This window comes from Numenius arquata, chromosome 8 (genome assembly GCF_964106895.1).
Source record: "Numenius arquata chromosome 8, bNumArq3.hap1.1, whole genome shotgun sequence".
Taxonomy (NCBI): domain Eukaryota; kingdom Metazoa; phylum Chordata; class Aves; order Charadriiformes; family Scolopacidae; genus Numenius; species Numenius arquata.
Window position 1 is genome coordinate 54,990,898 of NC_133583.1, and position 22,105 is coordinate 55,013,002.

The 22,105-nt window shown below is 45.2% G+C and overlaps 1 protein-coding gene across 1 annotated transcript in view; it reads left to right on the top strand.

Annotated features, from left to right (window-relative positions):
• Nucleotides 1-1,549: 1,549 nt before the first annotated feature.
• Nucleotides 1,550-22,105, top strand: part of RNF11 (ring finger protein 11) — a 34,217-nt gene continuing 13,661 nt past the window's right edge. Inside the window, exon 1 of the mRNA XM_074151923.1 lies at nucleotides 1,550-1,729. Coding sequence (XP_074008024.1) covers nucleotides 1,607-1,729 — 123 coding nt within the window. The 5' untranslated portion in view covers nucleotides 1,550-1,606. The remainder of the gene's footprint in view (nucleotides 1,730-22,105) is intronic.

Genomic DNA, 22,105 nt, shown 5'->3' on the forward strand with positions numbered 1-22,105 from the left:
CTCTCAGGCACACAAGTAAAGGTTGTAGAGCCAAATATATCACCGTGGACAACTGGTTTGTAGATACTTTGAACTAAGATGGAAGCTCTAGTGCAAACCAGGACTGACCTGGATCAGCAGAGAAGCCTGTGATAAACACTGCCCGTGTTGTACTGCGTTACAAATGATACTTTCTACCTGTCCTCACCTGCACCAAATTTGCTTTGCTTTAAAAAACACTGTAACAAAAGTGGATTTTTAAGTATTTTCCATGGTCTGAACCTGAAGGCCAAGGAGGGATTTTGAGGAAGGGTCACAGATGACAAAGCCAGAAAGAACATTTAAAAAAAAATCATCCCGTAATAGAAAAAAAGTGAGTGTTGTTCCCCTCTGTGTGGGTCTATGCTAACACGGCAACACAGTGGAAGAGGGACATTCACTCTCCTGAAATCCCCATTTATCTATACTTATCTACATACATCCAAGCGTGAACACATTTTTTATGAAGAAAAAAAAAAGGAGCTAAATATATGGTTTACCTTAGCACCTGTTTATGACATAAAGAGCCTCAACGGCTACCTTCAGAAACACAGAAGTGACACAAGAAGTGCCTGCTGCCGCCTTTGCCCCACACCGGGGATCGGTGCCCTGCCCCTACAGCCACAAACCCAAGGAACGCCAGCGACAAGCACCGAAGGAACCCCCTCTCCTCCCGGAGCACCAGCCCGGGGGTGACCCCCACAGTCCTCGGCCTCACACAGCCCACCGCCACCACCGACGCTGTGCGGGGGGGTCCCTGCCGCCCCGGCTGAGGGGCCGCAGCCCCGGTACCGCCGGCCGAGGTGCCGCAGCACGCCCATCCGCCGGCGCGGGGCGGCCTTTCCTCTCCAGCCGCGCCGCCATGCCCGGAAAACAAACAAAAACAAAGCGCTCCCGGGGGTGGAGCGTAAGCGGCACCCACCATTTTGGGGGCCGGGAAGAGCCCACCGCCCCTCAGGCGGCAGCGGCGGCCGCCGGACGGACACCCGCCCGTACCCCCCCCCCCCGCTTTCCTCATCCCTCCGCCCCCGCTTCGCCTCGTCCCGCCGGTAGGCGGCCAGGGCTCCCCCCTCGCCGGGGGAGCGGGGCCTTGTCGGTTGCTAACCTGGCCCGGCGGGGAGGAGTGAGAGGAGGAGCCAGGGCGGCCTGTGCGACAAAGCCCAGTGCGCAGGGAGCTGGTGACCAGGAAGCAGAACAGCGCCGGGGCTGCCGCGGGGCGGGCGGACCCCACCGGAGCCCCGCTGCCCCCACGCCGCCGCCGCCGTCCCCCCCCTTCCGGGGGGAGGGAGGCCGGTCCTGCCGCCCCCTCACCCCCCCCCCCCCCCCACTCCCTACCCCCGGAGCCGGGGGGTCGGGGCGGGCGCGGAGCCAAGCGCGAGGCGGCCGGGCTGCTGTTAAGCCGCTTAGGGCCGGGGCTGGCATGAGCCTCCCCGGCGGGGCGGCTGCGGGCTGCGCGCTGCGGCGGGGAGGCTGAGGGCGCGGAGCCGCCGCCGGCGGGGGCTGGCGGTCTGTCCCTGAGGAGGAAGAGGAGGAGGAGGAGGCGGCGGAGGAGGGAGGGGGAGCCCGGCTCCCCGGTAGGGGGGGGAAGATGGGGAACTGCCTCAAGTCCCCCACCTCGGATGACATCTCGCTGCTCCACGAGTCGCAGTCGGACCGGGCCAGCTACGGGGACGGGGCTGAGCCGGATCAGGAGCCGCCGCCGCCATATCAGGTAGGGGAGGGGGGCGGGGAGCGGGCGGCGGGGCCCCGGGGAAGGGGCTGAGGAGCGGGGCGCTGGCCCTGAGGGCCGGGCCGGGGTCCGCTGGCTTCCCCCCGCCGGCCCTGCGCTGGGCGGCCGCCCGAACCTCTCCCTTTCCGCTCACGCGTACCGGGGAGGCGCGGAGGGAGCCGCTTTGTCTCTTCGTCTCGCAGCCCGGGCCTCTCGGCGGGCGGGAGGTTCGGGCCGGGGCGCGCCCGGCGTGGGGCGGTGGGTCCGGCGGGGTCCCGGAGGAGGAGGAGGGGGGACGGGGACAGGCGGTGTCCGTCCGTCCGGTGCCGCGTCCTTTGTTACGTGCCGGCGGTGACATCACCGTCTGGCGTTGCGCTGCTGGGGTGACGCTCCGGGACGGGGACGGCTTTGTCCGGGCGCGTTCGCCATCGCCCGGGCCCCGCTCCCGTATTTTTAGCAGCATCTGATGCCCAGTGAGTAACTGGATCCCGTGTCCCTCCGCCCGGTGGGGCGCCAGCAGGGAGGGGTTTCCCATCGCTGGGTGATATATTTTTTTTTTTTTTTTTTCTTCTGTCTCTGTGAGAATCTGTTAATTTACGTCTTGATGACGAAATCGAGGGGGGGGGGAATAAATGCCCAGGTATTTTGTTTTCCTCAGGGCGGAGGGTAAGGTCGGTGTGGAGTGGGGATGGCCGTGGAAAGGGGAAGCTGAACTTGGGGTTGCACTTGGCAGCTGCTTGTGGCCTCCATCCCTTATATAGAAATGTCTATTCCCCCAGACAAGCCACCTACAGTCAGAGGTTGTACAGCACTAAAAAATGAGGGGGGAAATAAAAAAAAAAAAAAATACTTCCAGTGGTATAGCCGCACATTTTATGCGAGTTCTAAAAGTATTTTCCTATCCGAGATAATGGGTTATCTTCCAGAGCGATCTATAGCAATGGCAGCTGGGCCACAAATTCTGGAGGGTGTTGGGAGCGCTCCGTTTCCTGGGGTGGGAGTCATTGCGTGCTTGCAGGCCTTGACGTATAATTAACAAAAATTGCAGGAAGCATTTAACTGGCCAGACGCGTAATGTACAAGTGCTTTAACAAGTTCAAGAACGACGGCCCTGCCGGGAAAGCCCCCTCCTCAAGTGCTGAAGAGGAGCCCTTGCTGGTGCAGAGAAGCAGCCTCGGTGCCTGGTGGTTTTGTTTGGGTGCAAAAGCTTAATGTTAGGGTAATTTTTTTTTTTTTTTTTTTTTGACTTCTAAAGTGTGTCTGCTGAAGTCCAATAAACAAAAAGTGCTTGGTGGCTGACTAAGTTTTTTAAAGGTTGTGTTGTAAATTAAAGCCTGAATTGTCCCTGTGGTTTGGGAATGCATTGTGTTTTTGTCAAATCAATATATAAAGTTTGACTGTTCATACTGTTTGCTGCATTTACATCTGTGGCTCTAGAAAGAGTTGTGGAGGTGTTCTTTTTTTTCCCTTTGAAAACAACCAGTTAGCTCTTAGAGGAGTCCGAGAGTGTATGCCTTACACAGGCTTTCTCCTGTGGGTTTCAGTGTAGATAAGTACTCTTCCTCCATCGTTGTTTTTTTTATTTATTTATTTTTTTTTCTTGATGAATTTCTTCTTCGTAAGTGTGGATGGTTGACTGAAACCACAGTAGACAGTAAAATAAATGAACCTACGGGTGTCTTATTATCGAGTGAGTGTATTCATAGCAAGCAAAACTTCCCCCACTTGAACACAGCCGCGTAGCATCAGGTGATGCGCCTGCAGGTGCTTGGCTGTCTCGAACATCGAACAGCCTGTCCTGAGAGCCCCTCCACTCATCCCAGCGATTCCTAAAGCTTTACCTTGAGGTAGCATTTTGTGTCTCACGTAGTCCAAATTCAAAGCTACTGTTTTGACAGATTTTGAACCACAATGGTTCCTGATTTTTTATTTATTTATTTATTTTTGAAAAGGCCTTACTTACCTACAATATTATGCAGCATTTCATGCACTTTGAGGTCGAGGGGATTTAGAATTTTGAATTGTTTGGAGTTTACAGCGTGAACAATTTCTTATGCTCCATTATTGCTGTTGTGCTAGCAGTAGGTCACTCTCTCATTTTAACTCTCAAGTGGCAGCATGGATTCAGTGTTACAAATAGGAATTTAGGAGTTTTGTCCTTGGGTGTGATAATTACTTCTTGCACAGTGTCTTACCCAGAATTGGAGTTTATATGAGAATATGTAGACCTGAGGAAGGAAAGCAAGGGAGAGGATAAAATGAGTTTGAAAACTAGCTTGTGGCAACTAGCAGTGTCTGCAAGAAACTAGGAGATGAACAATTTAAAACCTAGCTACTGAAATTTCAGCTGTAAAATGGACGTATTTTAGGAGAGAATAAAATCTGGTATGTTTGCTTCTCTTGGGTTTGCAGTGATGATGTGTCAACTTCCTGAAGAGGTCTTGCAAAGCATGCAAACCACGAGAAGGAGGCTTGCTGGGTGAAGATACAGAGTTGTAGAAAATTACTTCTGTGTCTCTTATACAGATGTTAGTTACTTGGACGTTTAAAATACTTTTTTTGGGGGATTGTGCCATGGGCATCCATATGGGAATCTTCCTAAGCCGTAATTTTTATTTAGCTACTTGTTTCTAACTGCAAAATGCGCCCCCAATAATCATTTCAGTATTGCATGTCAAATTTCTTTTATCAGCGAGTGCTGTTGAATGGGCTGTGTAAAAATTCCTGCTTCCAAAAGTGAGATTGAGAATCGGATTGGCAGTATGGACACAGGGAGTAACGGGGAATGTGACTTCCATTCAGAGGCTCTGCATATACCCATCTCTGCTCTCAGTTTCTGTGGCAGTTTGTGTTAGAAGCTACAGCAGAAAGGCTTCAGAAAGGAAGCATCTTCTTAAACAGGTATTGGAGTTAATGAGAACACAGCCCATTAAAACATCAGCCATTTTCCAGTGCATCAAGCTTAACGGCTAACGTGGGAAATAATTAAAACCCACCAAAAAAAGACTGTGTTTGTATGTGTGTGGGGGGAAAGGAAGTGATTTCAAGAGTGGACCAACATTTTCATAGAGAGATGCTAATTTTGGATGCCTCCATTTTAGAACTCAGAAATTACAACTGTTTTTCTAAGTGCTAAGCACATGCAACTCCATTTTTAACCAGTGAATCTGTGATTAGGAATGAGTTAGCTTTGGTTTTGTTTTTTCTCAAGTCCTCAAAATTGAGTATGCTTTCAAGCTTGTTTTCCTTTTCTGTGTATGACTTCTTCGCCATCTGTTGGCAATATGCCTTCTGCTGTTTTTCCATACAAGTTCACTGTTTTTTTCCAGTTTCTCTTACTTCTAGTAGTTCTTCTCAAAGACTTTATTTTGCAGACCAGATGTGCCACTTCTCTTCATCCTTGTCTCCTATTTCTGTTCTTAAATAGTTCCTTAATAGTTGCAGGAAATAATTTGCCAGTTTATTAAACATTGGAATTTTACATAGTAAAGTAAAGAATACTTTACTACTTTTCTCTATTAAGTTTCTAAAAAGTACCGCTGTGGACAAAGTATGCTGCACTCGTCTGAAAAAAAAGACATATACCACTTGCTAAATTAATAAGCTAAAAGCATGAGAAATAAGTGCAGGCTCTTGGTATTGGTACTGACCTCATAAAAGCACGTTTGAAATGCTGATGTGGCAGATAGACTAATAAAATATTTTACCTCTTTACTTGAAGAGGTCCAAAGTGCACTCTGGTACTTGGTACTGCCCTGTGTTGTCTTACAGGCCCAGATAAAACGTTTCAGTGGATCTAATGGATTTTTTTTTTTTAATTTTATTTTATTTGGAGGGATTAATTTAAAAGCTTTTGACCTGGATACTCCTTTTGATGAGGCCGTAGGCACAAAATGAGACGAGAGATCACAAACATGAGCTTAACCCGTGTTATGCTCCCATAATGTTCCAAAAGCTGTTGGGGACAGCAGGTTTTGAAAGCGCCGTTTAGGATGTCTCATGGCTTCTCCTAAACTGAGGTTGCTGCAATGTCCTCCTTGGGCCTCCCCTGTTAACTGAGCGTCACCCGTACGCATTGTACCCTTGTCCCCATCCATCTGTCTCGTCGTGCTTCGTGCCAGCCGTCCCCGGTTCAGGGAGGTGGCCCAGCAGTTTGGGTGATGGTGCCCTGGGTCAGTCAGTCCACTCCAGGACCTCCTCAGCCTGAGTGCAGCGTGGTAGATGCAGCCCTGAAGTGTTGCTTGTCCAAGGCGCCGAAGAAATCCCTGGTTTGAACAGTTGGAAAACTTTCCTGAAAGAGTCTACTGTGTTTCTGTGTGACACCTGCCTCCGTGGATGCGTGTGTTGGATGTATTTTGCTCAACAAAGCAGCAAAGCTTTTATTACACTCCCGTCATGACTTAAGTAATATATTACATTGGTGTTCCGATGCTGTCTTCTCAAAGGCATGGTAATTAATATAATTAGAAGTTGCAAACGAAATTAATTCTGATACAGGAGTTGCACCCATTTATAGAAACATCTATACAAAATTCTCTTGGGCTGCAAATGAGATAATTTATCATCTGTGACGATGTGTATTGTACAAGGAAGAAGACTACAGTAGTATAATGTGCTATAATTTGACATTGAGTGGTTGTGCAAAGCTAGAACTGCTGGTATATGTTGGAACAGCATAAGAGGAGGAGAGATGTGATGGGAAAACATTACGTGCAGAAAGCTAGCCATGAAAAAAGTAAACCAACTAGTAAGTTTACTTTCATGTAAGAGAAAGGAGTATATTTAAAAGTTGCATATGCAGGTTTTGGCCTTTTCTCTGCTTGTTCTCCACATCTCGCTTGATGATGGGTATGAATTACGGTTGTGTTTGTGGATGTGGACTGAAACACCTCTTCAGTCCGCAATTCCTCATTCCAGTGAAACTTCAAAGGGCTTCAAACAAGAGTGTCTCTCTGTTGGTTCGTTGCTGGCGGGTGCCCTCTGGCAGCAGTGCCCTACCTGCAGATCAGCTTCAGCTGCACGGATGGAGTTTGCTGCATGGATGAGAAATGGTGGAATAAGCCAGTGATGTTTTGTTGTTTACTTCTTTTCAAGAATAGGATTGCTTAAGCTACCTCATATAACTGGTTCTCAGAAATGAACAAGTGCTATAATAATGTTCTGGACTGATACCTCTAACTGTGAAAGACCAAGCAATAAGTGCTAAAGTCACTCCTGATAAATTGTTGTGATACAACTTAGAAGGCTGCATTCAGAAAATCTGTAAGCCCTCCATGTCTTACAGTGCTGTTCTGATAAATTATTTGTATGTGCAAAGCAATAATAAGTCTTATTTTTTTTTAATGTCTGTGTAGAGATATTAGTAGATTATATGTATGATGAACTTCATTGTAATAGCGTCCAAGGTTATTTGGTTAGTGAACAGTAGGCCATGACACTTCTCGCTCCTTCCACGTCCGAAGAACTTAGCAAGTTGTCTAGAGAATTTTGTTGCTGGTAGTCGTTGCTAGACAGAGCTTCCTGAGGCTGCTAAGTCTAACTTCCCTTCTAGACAACAGTTAGAAAAAAACTGTGCACCTGTATTTCCTGTCTTAATGCATACTGGTTTCGGTGTAGCCTGCCAGGCTGGCTGGTACCATCTTCCATTTTGCTAGTGAAAAAAGCTGGGGGGGGGAGAGGGAGACGGGGGAAAAGAGAGGAAGGAAAATAAAGGATACCAGATGGTATCACAGGGTTAGGTAACTTTTATCTTGAAAATACCCATTCATACACTGTGTTTAATGAATATTTTAATGAATATTGGCTGAATATTGTAATTCTTTGCCTGCTTAAAATGAATTTTTTAACTCCAATTGGTTATAAATATGCATTAGACATGGCTAGAGGAAATGGGAAGTGTATGCTGATGTTCGAGTTCTCTCTGTTATCATCTTTCTATTATGAAAATCAGAGCCAGTTTCTAGACTCAGTGTTGTTGAGTTGGTAGTCGGTAAGGATCTGTTCCTAGCCATTTTGGCCACAAGGTTTTCCAAGAGGAATTTTGAAAAGAATAGGATATATTTATAATTGATGGAGCATTACTTGCTGTTTTACATGGATTTCTGCAAGAAATGTCTTGAGTTGGATCCAGATGCTATATGAGATCCCTCCCTGTCTGTCCGTGTACCTGTTCATCAGTTAAACAAAGGAAATAACGCTCGGTTTAATGAACACTTTTGCAGACCTTGGTAATGGTTGTAGTCAAACTGGTTGCAAAATGTAATGTCAAGAAACTAAAAATAACACCACTTGCTTGTGACAGAGTTGTGTCTTCCAATCTTTGTGCTTGTCCTTGTTACTGCCTCCCCACAGAGACACAAAGAGAAACGTATTTATATTTTGAAGAGCTAATGGTCTGTGGAATAGACTAAAGCAAATCAGCCATGACTTTTCTATGAGCTAATGAAACAGTTCCTAAGAGACCAAAGAATTACAAAATGAGCGGGTTTTTAGAGATGTCATGGCTAAGTTAGAATAAAACCTCTCCAGGGGGAAAAAGCTGAAGAGTCACCCTTCTTTGACTCTAAAAGGCAAAGCGAGCTTCAGTCTTGATTTAGAGCACAAGAAAAATTTGCCCTGACATTGTGAAGGTCTCAAAAGTGAAAATGTGTCTTGCTTCCTGAAGGTAGGATGTGTTTTTGTAGAAGATGGTATCTTTCTTGACGTTCTGCCAACCTCTTGGGGGGCATCCACAGCAGCAACCTGTCCCAGCAGAGCCAGAGTCGATGTGTAGCTTCTTGCTGGGTGCAACTGCAATGTGGACTACAACCGAAAAAAGCCCCATCCCCAAAACTAAACAATCCCCACAAAAATCTGCCAAAAAAATCACTCTAGCAGCCCTAGCATAAGCATTCATCACTCTTAGTTCAGTCTTCTCTTTAGTTTGTAACTTGTGGCAAATGACTTAACTGGTCTGTGCTTTAGCTTCCTCACTGTCAAACGAGGAGGAAAGAAGTAATAAACTTTATCTTTAGTGCAGGCATGCTTAGTATTTTAATTCCTGTTTGTAAAGTGTTCCATGATAATTTGATTTTAATAAAATAATTGTTCTGTTATAAAATGAACCTCCGCAGGAATATATGACAAACCTGCTGCTGTAGAGAGGAAGCTTTATCAGAAAATCTGTTTAAGGCAGTAGATAAGTCTCCTAAAATCTGCTTTGGAATCTTGATAGTTCAGCATTTATTTGGCCGCCTGTCTTCCAGATGCTCGATCAGTAGGAATGAAGAGGCCGTGGAGGTGGCAATAAGAAATCTTGCCTAATCAGGATGATGAATCTTCATTATGCTGGGAGACTGTGCGTTCTTTCAGGCAAGCCAACCTAAACAAGCAATACTGCCCTCCCCAAAATCTAGGACCACCGTGTGTTTAGGAAGCTCTTATGTTTCCCGTATGTTCCACTGGTTCTTTTCTGTGATCAGCAGCTGTTGCTGGCCGTACATCTGGACTTCGGTTTGAGAACCACGTAAAACAAACTAGTTTTATGTTTTGAAGAGATAATGATCTGTGGCATGGACTAACACAAATCAACTGTGACTTTCCTGTGAACTAATGAAACAATTTCCAAGAGACCAAGCAGTTACAGAGAGCGGTTGTTTTATTTCCCAGTCTCTGTAGGAATCTGCTGGCCTCTCTGTTTCTCATCGGTGAAGAAGAAAGTCAGAATGCCGGTGGCATAATAGCTGCTGGGCCACGATCCACACGCAGTGACATGGACAAACAGCAGATGCGTGCGGCAACTGGAGGAGGAGATAAAAGAACCGTCCTTTCAACCGTAGTTGTGTCAGCCAAATCACAACCAGCTGGTTTATTGCATCGGGCATTTCTGCTGATCCACCAGAACGCTTATGCACGCTCTGCTTCGCACACGTGCATGCACGCATACCATCCTATCAAAGGCTGGGCTGATTTTTTTTTTTTTTTGAGCTTTCTCATCCTGCCTCTCTCTTGTTTTTAGCCACTGGTTTGGTTTAGGGACGATGTAGACCTGAGGTGCCTGGGGGAGGACTGAAGCTGTGGGAGGAATGAGAGAAACTGTGACTCAGGAAATTCAGTTTCTCCCTTAGCCCCAGCATGCGGTGATGAATGTGCAGACTATTATCCCTGCAATACTGAAACCTCTTTCATTTGATCGTACTTTTTGGACACTAGAGAGGCCTCTGTGTCCTCTTGTCTGTTCTTTCCCCACTTGGAGCAATCTATATTTCTAGAGGCATAGTTCAGAAGCTGTCCTTGTATGTACTTCACTCAACTCCAAGGCCAAATGCCCATGCAGGGACAACCTCATCCTCAGTCGGACAGTGTCAGGTTTTCTAGAACTTGGGATTGTAGCTGGCCCACATGCCATTAGAGCTTAGACTGCTAAGAGAGGTCCTAGAAGCATCAAGGAAACGCCCTGTTTATGACTAATAAAATTTAATGAAGCCACAAGAATACCCAGTGGTGAGCAAAATGTCATTCAGTGCTGGTTTGGACAAAAGCAAGGAATCTGCTGTCCTGCAGCCATGATTAAAAACATTAAATTTAACCAGATACTGTCAATTTCTCATCTTTGTCATGGCATAACTGCTTTTTTAAAAAACAAACAAACAAAAAAACCAAACACCTAAACTATAACCCAGAAATATATCTGTAATTTAGCTATATATTCTTGGACAGTAGTTCTGTAGAGGCTGTAAGGTTTCCCTATAGCCCTCACCACTATTGCTCTTTATAGCTCTCCTGATGATTTGTATACAAGGGCTAGCCAGAAGGAAATGGAGCGATATTTACCTGACTTTATTTATTTCCATAAGATGCGTCTTGGTCATGAGGGATAGAAATCTCTTATGACTCAGTGTGCAAGCGTTGCAGAATTGGATGAGGCTGGGTGCTCTTTCTGTTTCAGAGCTGCGGGGGACTTATCTAAGAGATCAAAGTGCATCAGATTCCATTATTTCAGTATCTATGGGACAGTATAATGCATGATTACTCTGGGACGATGCCTGTCTCTGACTTTTATTCATCAGTGTAATTAAACCCAGATACAGAGTTCGTTCTGTGTACTGAACGTTAATCACAGCATTTTATTAACACCGTTGTCGAAATCTGTAATTGAGACAGTGTAGACTAAGACCAGTATTTGTTTTGCCTGAATAAATTAATTTTATTTAAAGCTCACAAAGAAAAGTGATTGCTCTCAGGTTTTGAGCAAACAGGTGTAAGCATCGCTTGACTACAGACGTTCCAAATTGCTAAACTGGTTTGGTCTGTACTGTTGCTTAACAGAAGGCAGTGAACTGCTGTATTCAGTGGAAACTGTATAAAATGCTCAGATCAGCAAACTAATGCTCTACATTCAGGTTCAGTTAAGACACTGAAATTAATATTAAACACCTGTAGGATTTTATTTTATGCTCTATAATAGTACTTAATTGCTATTGCCAGTTTCTGATGTTTTGGGATTTCTCTTGGTTGTTTTCTGTTCAGGTACTGTGATTGGTATTGCGGTTGCATCCAGGTATCTTCAATTTAGCTTATGAAGTGTGACTAATAAGTCATTGCTTTAGTGTCTGCTTCACAGAGTTCTGTAATGTTACATCTATATATTTGGAGACCTTGAGGCATTTGCAGGTTGTCCCGAAGAGAGTGGCATCCTTGAAAGTATATTGCCTTTCTTAAAAAGTAAACTATATCACTTCTAAAATTCAAGCAAAAAGACTTAATTTAAATTAACTGTTAATTCTTTTATAGATTAGTGCTTTTTCACCTCCTGGTTCCTGGGTCTCTGAGGCTCTATGGGCTGTTCTTACAGTGCTCACAAGAGCTAATAAAACCCTATCTGTAGTCACTAAACTGCGAATACAGGTCCACACCTCTACTTGAAAATTGTTAGGGATCTGCAAATCGTGAACTAGTAAGAAGCACTGTGTAGGCAGTGTTACTCTAAGGTCTGTCCTGAGCCAAGAAGGCTCCTCTGCTTGCCCTGACAGAGGCACACCTCTGGCTAATGGCATCCACGTGATGCTGTGGTGGCTCCGATGGCCAGGTCCCCTCCAGCAGCTGGGCTGAGCTAGATGCTGGCCTTCGGCCCAAACCCAAGTGGGGTGCTCAGTTGTTCTCCTACTCCACGCTGGACTGGAAGTGGTAGTGTGGTACCTAATCCATCAGAATGGGTTCATACGATAACTCACGTGGAGCTCTGCTGGGCTGTATATAATCCTTCCAGCCAATCATCTGTAAGAACCAAAAATTTTACATTATGTCTAAATTTAGATGAACTCTGGAATTTCTAATAATTTAAGTTGTATTTATTTTACTCTGTGGCTAAACTAGTGAAAGTGAGTTTACCAAAGAATGCCCATTCCTTTTATCAGTATAGCAGGGTTCTTAACTTACACAAAAATTCATGCTCCAAGTAATCTTTGTTTTTCTCTATAAACTGTATTCTTGTTCAATGAGTAACCTGTTTTTTTTTTTTTTTTTCTATCTCCCAGAAGCAGCAAGATGACCTAGATTTAGAGCTTCCTGGGGAAAAGTTCACCCTATATATAGCTTCTCCCAAAGTGTCATGATGTAGCAGTCACCTACTCTGAGCTGATAAACTGAGGAGAAGAGAGCTGTAGTTTTAGGCTGAGGTAGGAAAGGGGAGTGTTTTATCCTTCCTTTTAATTTGGGATCTAGTAAATACATCTTACGCACTTGCCACTGTCTGAATTCCAGCATGGTGAAGGCCAAGCTTCCAAACTCCCAGCTGCAACCTACAGAACTTCATGTTTCTGAATCTCCTCAATGTGCTGTGGCTGGATAAAGACCAATTACCTCTTGGTTAACGAGTGAATTGGATCATGCCTTCGTGCTGGCGGGAGTTTCTGCTGTGGACTCTGAACGTGATGTCCTGGGGTCGATGTGTTCTTTGCTCTGGTCGGATCACACAGATGGAGATTCCTCCAAGCAGGGCTGCTGGCGTAGTGGTATTTTTGTTGGAAAGCAAAAACTGGGAAAATGGTAGTAACAGCTATGTCACAGATGCTACCAAACAGGCTGTTGGTGTTGAGGGATCAGACAAATGTTTCCACCACAAGGTAAGGAGTCAAGCGGTGAAGAGTACTGTAGGCTGAGGGAAATTTGTCTATCCCTTTGTCAGTATAAGGCATTTTTTTAAATAATAGGGGAGTTTATCTAAGTCAGTGCATCAGCAACTTGAGCTATTTGGGCCTTTCTGGGGAGAGAAAGGTACTTTCTGTGTCCCTAAAGAAAGTGCTGCTGCCTGATGACACCACGTGCTCCTCTTCTGGGGCCGTCACCACACTGGGGATGGGTGTCAATGGAACCCATGGGTACTCCTGTGTTGGGGTGTGCACACCTCTGGCACGTGTGAAAGCTAGCATCTGCATTTGTTTATCTTGATTTGAGGCAGGATTCTGCTCCAGCACTTAGAAATAATGGCTTTGACAGACACTGCTTGGGAGTGAACGTGGCTGAGGCCAGAGAAGAGGCTTGGGGACCATCTCTGTGTTCTGTGGACCATGAGTTGAAAGCAGGTGAGAATGCGGCCTGCCTCATGATTGGCCTTGTGTATGTCCGTGTTTCTGGTGCAGAGGTCTGATGTAACCATCCCCTGCTGCCGAAAGGGACTGCTTTGCTTTTCCCTCCTGTTTTCCACTTGCAGCCATGTGCTCCACAAGTCGCCTTGTGGTGGCTTTGGTGCTTATCTGATCCCTCAGTGAGTCAGCTCATACCCTTCAAGTGTCTGAAATTGGGTTCTCTTGCTCTTATTTTCCTTCCTGTCGGATTAGCGAACCAGACTGACTTCTTGGTGGAGATTAGATTTATCTGCACTACTTGCCATCTGTATATTGTGTTTTACTTTGTGACGTCTCTGGAAAGGTCTAGAGGTGCCAGGTATTAGACGTGTGCTATTACCACCCAGTATTATAGGAGTTTTGGCTTCTCCGTGTTGCAATTAAGGATATCCTTGAACTTAATTGCATACCTGAGCACGCACAGAAGGAATATCTGATACTGGTTTGGGCAGTGGGTGTGTTTGGGAGTGGTCTGTAGATGAAATGCGGTCTAAAGCGGTGCCGTTTGGAACATAGGAGGTTCCACTCAAATATGAGAAAAAACTTCTTCATGGTGAGGGTGACAGAGCCCTGGAACAGGCTGCCCAGGGAGGTTGTGGAGTCCCCTTCTCTGAAGATTTTCAAGACCCGCCTGGATGCAGTCCTGAGTAACATGCTCTGACATGCTCTGGGCAATCCTGCTTCGGCAGGGGAGTTGGACTAGATGATCTTTATGGTCCCTTCCAACTCTAAAAATTCAGTGAAATTCAGTGAAATTTCTAACTTCGCTGGGGCGGTGTTTTCAGTGGGGAGAATTTTGCTGCTGCAGGACAGATCTCTGATGTATTCAAAGACTTAATTCCGTTGGTTTTTTTTTTTTTAAATGTGATCCTTCTGATTTAAAAAACAAAACAACATAATAAAAGAATACAAATTTGTCTGCCACAATTGCCATTAAAGTCGCTCGGGTGTTCCTTCCTCACTATTTTCTTTTTTAAAGAAGCTTGGTTAGCTTTACCTAGCAGCAGTTTGTGAGTACATTTGGTAAGTGCAGGACTGGGTGAAGACTTCTGCAGCCTGTTCCTGTTGCGTGGCAGACTGTGCTATCCCCTTGGGACACAACTGCCCACAGTAACATCATTCAGCTGCTTTGTGGGGTGCTGCTCTGCCGCCTTCCTCACACAAGCCTTCCAGTTATGACTCTGTGGATGGTTTCCAAAGTCTGAACATAACTTGGCAAGCTCTGTCGCTGCTGTTAGGAGCTTGATTACCTTTGTGCATATGTATGTGAGGACTGCCAGTGGATGTGGCTTTTAATAAAACAACCTCCCTCTTGTCTAAAATGTTTGGAATTAAGAAATTATTTAAGTATGCAAGAGCAGAAGTTAAGCTGGCCACCTGGATTTGGCTGTCCTGTTTTATGTGTTGTGACTCCTTGTTTTAGTTTGGTGTCCCTCAGGAGAGGCCACTACCCTCCTATTGAAGCTAGTCTTAATTTAAAGCAAATTGCAGGACAAAACCCTGTTTCAAGAAACGAACTTGAGAAGCAAATCTTGCTGCTTCTTCATGTGTCTGCTAATGCAGTATTTCCAGCTCTTGTCCTTTCTGGAGTTACCCCATGCTCTTCCATTGCTCAAACCTTCTTGCTCTGTACCTTTCTGGTTAATTTTCTGAATTCAGAACCAATAATACTAAACATGAGCAGTAAATACCATCTTTACAGCTTTTTTTGGATCTCATGAACTGAGTTGGGTCAGGCTTAACTTTTGGCTTGGAGACCTAAAAAAAAAAAAAAACCTGAAAGCCACAGGAGATGTGGCTGCTGGGGCAGTGAGGGACACCCCTCCTTGTCGATCACCAGTAAGCAAATGGCCCAGCACCCTGTTGGGGCTGTGGGGCGCTGCAAAGCTGTAGAAACCGTTTTCTGAATGAGACCACTTGCTGCCACTAATGTTTCCTTGATTTATTTCACAAAATACGCTGGCCAGGTTTCAGTCTCAATACAGTAACGCATTTCAGCTGGACAGAATGTAACTATTTAAATTAGACCAATAGCTATTGCCTTTTCTCACTTAAAAAGACTTCACACATCAAACTGAAGTAAGATACCTTTTTTTTTTTTTTAAATCATAGATGCAGAGTGGTTACCGTGTTCCAGCAATAAAGCGCCTGTGTATCAACATAGCAAGCAGTAATCCCACATACAGTTGTTCATCGATGACCTTACATTTTTGCTTGCCTCAGGCCAAATCCTCACCACCGGTGCAGCTGCCTGATGCTACTCAAGCAACACAAGTGGGTTTGTAAAGCTGGAGATTCAGAATGTGCTAAAACTTCCAGCCTAGCATACAGTCAGCAGAATAAGCTTTATAAAGGTCTTTTTTTTTTCAGCCCTGCCTTCACACCTGCTTCTGCCTGTAGATTATACTGAAGGAAACGGGGTTTGCCCAAGAACCTTTGTCCTTCCACCATAGGTGTCTTCCACCAGTGGGCTATCGAAAACCCAGCAGAGATCAAACCAGAATTGCTAATGGAAAATTATTTTGTCCAAAAACTTCTTTTCTGACTTAAAGCTTTTGTTAGTCTCTTAAACATCCAGGTGGACGTGACAGTGTCTGCAGACATTCGTAATAGCTTCAACAAAATGAGACTCGGATTTAATGAGCGTTATCTTCTGTATTTTTATTTAAATTAGCTTTGAGTTAAATATGACAAGTATCACTGCTAGTTGTTACACTGCATCATAGATTATATTACTTTGGATAACAGCCCTGTTCGGTATAGTGCTGGAAATTGCATATTAACAAGTGTATGATCTGGACTGTTTTCTGGTGTCTGTGAAAAGCGGGGGGGTGATATATGGATAGTTATGCATGTGCTCAGTGAAGTTATTTTCTGCAGATGACGTGATTTTTGCAAGGTGCTGGTCAAGCTTGGCCCTTACTACTTCTACAGGGACTCTCTTTTGATCAACCGAAAGATAAGGCTCAAGAAGCTATTTCACAATTACAGATTATTTATGGCAAATGTGCACCTTTTATTCTTGTATCGAAGAGATCTTTAGTTGTTTTTCTGATGTTTACTCTCCTGATTTATTTAGAGATCAGTCCTGTATTCCTTTCAGCCTTTGTTTTTCTAGGCTAATGCTTCTATTTTTACTTTGTTTTTTAGTGAATGTGATATTCAAGCAACTTGGTTTTCCTGAAAAACAAAATCTGTCCTATCTGTAGTCAGTAAAACAAAAAAAAAAGAAAGAAAAAAGATTAAAGCAGGGTATATTTTAAGTGATTGAGGGATTGTTGACTGACTTCTCAGTGTCTTGCAGTGAATTTTGTCACGGTGACTGATAATGGAAGTAATAGACAATATTTACTTTAAATCTGCAGAACATGCAGCTCAGAAGTCCAAGGGACAAGCACCTTTTCACATGCTGCTCATGAGTATTCTCTTTAATCGGGGTAAGCCATTCTATAACACTGAAGACCTCACCAGGAACGCAGCATTACATGAAGTGATACAAAAAAAATCAGGAGCAGGCCTGTAAGTTATTGCAAGGCTAATTTCTGTACAAAGCTTCAGCGGAGCAAAGGTTTCTTTAACCTGATCTGCCAGTCCGAAATCGCCCTGCAGGGACTTGCTGTATGGCTTTCAGCAGATTTCATTTGATGAACATTGGACTCACTTTTGTTCATGGAGTTCATGGAGAAAGCCATGCCCAGCCCTTGTCTGCCCCCAGGGAAGCATCTATTGCTGCCCATCTCCCTGAACAATTGGTTTATTTCTGCTTCTACTGCCTGATTCAAAACAACAAATGAAAGAACAAAAAATTATTTGCTGCTGTAATTTCTGTTTGTGTCTTTACTGCAGCGGAGATCCGTCTATAGGAAAGGAGGTATCCCAAATGAACACAGGAATTCGGGCTCATCTTGGTACCCTGCCTCTTTGGTTCAGAGATTACTCAGCACATCTTTTAGTGTCCCCAGGGAAGCGCCTTCCCTGACTTCACTTGACCGCAGTGGTGTGTAGGGAGACAAGTTTTGTCCTGTAGACCCTTGGACTTGGAGAGGTGGCACTAAATGCCATCTGCTTCCCAGGCTACTCTGCTGCACCAACTCTCTCTGAGAGGCATTTGAGAGGTGTCCTTTCGGGGACCGTACAGCAAGCTAAAAAGTCTAGAATGATAATTAAGTTATTACTGTAGTAATTGTAGTAAGTATTTCTGCTTACGGAGTCAAAATCTGAGCAAGAAGCTTCTTTTTCTCTTCTCTTTGAGCCTATCTAGCTATTGCGGTTACCTCTGTAGCTACACCCTAATGACTCCCAAGGTAACAAGGCGTATTCTAGACTAAATGTCATAAATTAAACCTAGGAATTCCCAGGTTTTTCCTGATAGCTGTTTTGCTGTGGTTGTGTGTATTTTTTTTTTTTTTTTGACACAATAACATACTGAATATCTCCAGATTTACTGCCTCAAAGCTCAGTCTTAGTCCATTCTGGTGCTTTATCGTGACTGCAGTTTGTCTATGTGTGTATAAATGGGGAAAAACTTATTTTAGTGCTTGCGTGGTCACAGCAGGACGTGGTTATTTCACCCTAAACATTAATAGGATAAGTAGAAGTATTTCTTTATATCCTCATAAAGCCTGAAAGAGTGTCGGTAGCATAATGTTAATGACACTTGGCTTTCATTTCTGCCTCTGAGGGGCTTTGGAAGTAGCACGTACCTCACCTGTGGGAGAGTTATGCTTGGGTGCAGGGCCTGAGCACTTTCCTTGCACCAATCCGTCTAAACTGGAGTATTTGAAAGTCACAGGTAATGTTCTTGGGAAACAAGTGCTTTTTAAACTTGCGCAGATAACCTTTGTATTTCCATGTAATCTTCTCAACTCCAGCCCTAAAACAGCATCCTGTCTATCGCTGTGTTGGGTGTCCAGGGTTTCTGGTGTAGCTCACACAACATGAGAGATCCCTCGTTGCGTAGGGATGAGCTAAGGCTGGAGATCTCCAGGCTTCACAGCTGCTCTCGAACGGGGTGTCAGGGTGAAATGGGCCTTTGTCTTCCAACCAGTCAGTCCATATTGCGAAAAATGACCTCTCTGTTTTCGTGTCCCTCCTCTCAAACGGTTTTCTGTTCTTCTGAGATTTTGTAGCAGCCTCAGCCTTAATTCAGGCAAGTACTTAAGTAGGTGCTCAAGTGCTGCGTCCCTGGTAATGTTTGAAATCCTTACGAAGTGAGCTGCTACTGGGGTAGTAGTGAGGACACTTGCAGATCTTGCTATGTGATGCTTGCAGTCAGCAGGATGAATCTGTTGTGGAAACCTCAAGTTTTCCTTCAGAAAGGCTATTTTCAACGTAAACAAAGCTCTTGCCACCTTCTGTGAGAGCAGGTGTAAGCAGGGGAATGGCCTGATGAAGTAGAGGTTTTTCTTCATCCCATCAGGGCTGAACAAGGTGAGAGGGAGCCGTGGTGGCTGCAGAGGCTGGGCTAGGTTCTGCACTCCCCATGTCCCCCCATCACCCTTGTGGAGCTTCGGACCTGCTTCAGTTCCCCCTTCAAACCACCTACCATGAAAGCACCTGTGCAGAGAGGAACACAAGTATTTTTGGTGTAAAACCAGCACAGGCAAGATCCAAAGAAGAGTATTTAAAAAAAACCCAAACAACCCCAAACCATAGGCTGAAAATGCTGATGAGACAGGTGGTGGCTTATACAGTTAGTGGTGGGTGTTGTACCTTTATTCATCTGTGAAGTTGAACGTTTGCGGCTTGTCCTGGTTGTACCAGCAAATGGCTCTGTTTCATACACAGCAGTAAAATGAACGTGTGTTTTCTGGTGACAGACTAAAGAAATGACCAGATGCTCGTTGAACTGTGTCTATGCATTTAAAACTTTTAAAATAAGTAGAAAAAACACATTCTGGAAATATTTCACTTGTATAACCAACTCCTGAGAGAGCTATTTATGATTTTTTTTTTTTTTCCTACCTGTTCTTGGCACAGGCTTTTTTTTCTGTTAGAAGAGGTTTGACAGTTGCGTGAGATCACACTTGGATTTGTGCCCTGTGAGCTAAAAACGCAGAGTCACTGCTTGCGAGGACAAGACTTCGCCGGAAAAAATAGAAACGTTGCCCTTGTGTTCGCTGCTAATACTGCATCGAAAAGTGGAGCTTCGTCAAGCTTTAGCCTGCCTTAATATTGATACAGCCGTTCCTTGCTTTTAGATAGAGTACTGCTAAAAAAAAACAACACCACAACCAAACAACAAACTAGCGTATTTAGTAATTATCATTTTTAATGCCTGAGACATTCCTTTAAGATTAATAAATGACCGGCTGAGATGAGCCGATAGCTGGAATCGGTGCCTATGGCTGTTTACTGCTGCTGCTCATTAACTCCAAGTTGAAATAATTAACGTTATTATTAAATGACACTAAACAAATAGCCGAATCGCAATTTTTGTGTGTGTTCATTCTCACCCCAGTGGCAGATGGCAGCGAGTGTGCGCCTGGGAGAGGTGACCCTGCGGGACCCCGGGCTGCGCCCACATCTCTTGTGTACAGCCCAGCAGGTCAGGGTGCTGTCGGTACCCCCTGATTCAAACCCCATTTCCAGCTTCAGGATGTGGAAGAAATGGCAGAAATCCCATCGTGCGTTGCCCGGGATCTGACACCAGGGATGGCTGCACATGGAGACTCGTCCTGCGCTCGAGGTGCCCTTCGTGTACGGCAGGTCTATGTGAGGCTTCCTCCACCTGTGGCTTTCTAGCAGGCTAATGCAGAAACAAGCTAAAAAAAAAAAAAAAAAAAAAAAGCTGTGGTTAAGCCGTTGCAAAATGCAGCATTGATTATATCCTTTAATTGGCCTCAGGAAGCCTCCTGGCCGCCTCTGCACAGTCCGGTCCCCTGCTGCGCTGCCGAGGCTTCAAGTCACATACTTGGGTCTTAGGGACATCCAGTCTGCGCTAGAAATCCAGGTGCTGCTAAGAAAAGGAAAAAGCCTGTGGATCCGAGTCTGCCATCAAACTGCCAAGGTGTGGCAGCTTCCTGCTTCAGCAAGCATTTCATAATTGAGGATGGCTTTATTAAAGAGGCAATTAAAATACTGCAAATTGAGTACAAAGTTATGATCAAGTGAAGTACAACGTAGACTCCCGAGTTTTGAAACAAACCCTGCTCTTAGGGTCTCAGAGCAGGTGCCCCGCACCAGCAGTCTCTCTGCTTTGGGTTTTCTTGCTCTGGGGTTAGGCAGACCCAGCTCACCACCAGCCCCATCTGCTCTTTGAAGCTCTTCTGCAATAGGACATGGACTTTTAGCACTTTTCTTCCCCAAGTTGTTTATGCTTAGGAGAGCAAACTGTTTTCTCTCCTCTCTCTGTGGTTTGGCAGAGGTTTGCACGGTGTGAGGGTCCTGCTCTGCTGAGTCCCTGTTTGCTGTGAGGCCTGATGGAATATCCTTCATCGGGTTTCTGCCCGGCTTACCTTGCCAGGGGGAGCCCATTGCTAGCCCACCTCCCTGGGCTAGCGCAGCTTGGCTGCCGTGCTCTGCCTCATCAGCCATTCTTGACCTGTCCCTGGTCAAGTAGAAGGTCCCCATCAAGGTTTGCAGAAGCCCTCTCCTTCTCCTGTGTCGCCTCTTCTGTGTTATTTTGGTTGGGTAACAGACAGTACCTCCATAAAAAGAACTACTCTTTCCTCTTTCAAACCTCTTTTTTTTGGTGCTTGCTTACAGCTGGGTGGCTGCAGAAAAACAGTTTGTGTTGTCGGGTGGGATAGTGCATCTGTGGTAGATCTGAGATAGCTGCTGTTCATCTGCCCGTTTGTCCATTGTCTGTTACCTCTTATCTGAGGCTAAATTCACACCTTCCAGAAGGCCCTATGTGGGGGTGATGTTCTTGTTCCAGCTGGGGCTGCTGTGTCTGTTTAAGTTCTGGTTTAGGAGCTTGGTGTATGAGGACTTACATTCGATATGATGGTTTTGGGTGTGTGTTGGAACTTGCTTTAGGCAAAGCTGCTCAGCTGCCTTCTGGACATCCCCCTTTGTCCAAGGGGGATCCCTGCCATGTCCTTGGATGATAAGGTCGAGATAACACCATACGCTGAGCCTAGAGATGAGATCATTCCTCACTTCATTTCACCGATCCTTTCACACCCTACTCACTCTATACTTCTCCTAAGATACTTTCCTAGTTCTGCATAATATTTCTCTGCTCTATGTTATTATGTTCTTCTTCGTTCAGAGCAGCACATGTAAATATACATACAGGCATCTTCTGTTTACACAGGGAAGTACAGCCTGTATTTATACTTCAGCCGCCCTCCCCTGATGGATTGCTCGGCTCTTCAGTTTATGTGCATTTTCATGTGTACTCCCTGTTTTGGCCCTTCATCCCCAGCCTGGCCTCGTGGCTAATTATGGCCAGTTTATGTAATTTTGCTACCTTGTTCCTGAAGTACTTAGAAGGGCTGTTTTGTTCTTAGAATTGCTTTCAAACTGACCTAATTCTTGCCAAAAGATACATTTTAGCACTCCTACTATTTTTTTAAGTGCTTGGAGTCAGGATTTCACAATTGGCTGAAGTCCCTGATGGGGGCACTCCTCCATTTTCGTCTTGGCTGCCTGTTCCCAGCTTTTCCAGCGGCTCTAGCCGTGGCATAGCTGATGGGAAGGGCTTGTTGGCTTTTCACAAGGCGAGGAGTCGGCCGGATCAGTGTCCCCGCAACCAGCAATGGGAGCCAGAGCAAGGGAAGTGGCAGCGAGGTTTTAGACCAGCTGGACTCAGCTGCACCCTAACCCCCAA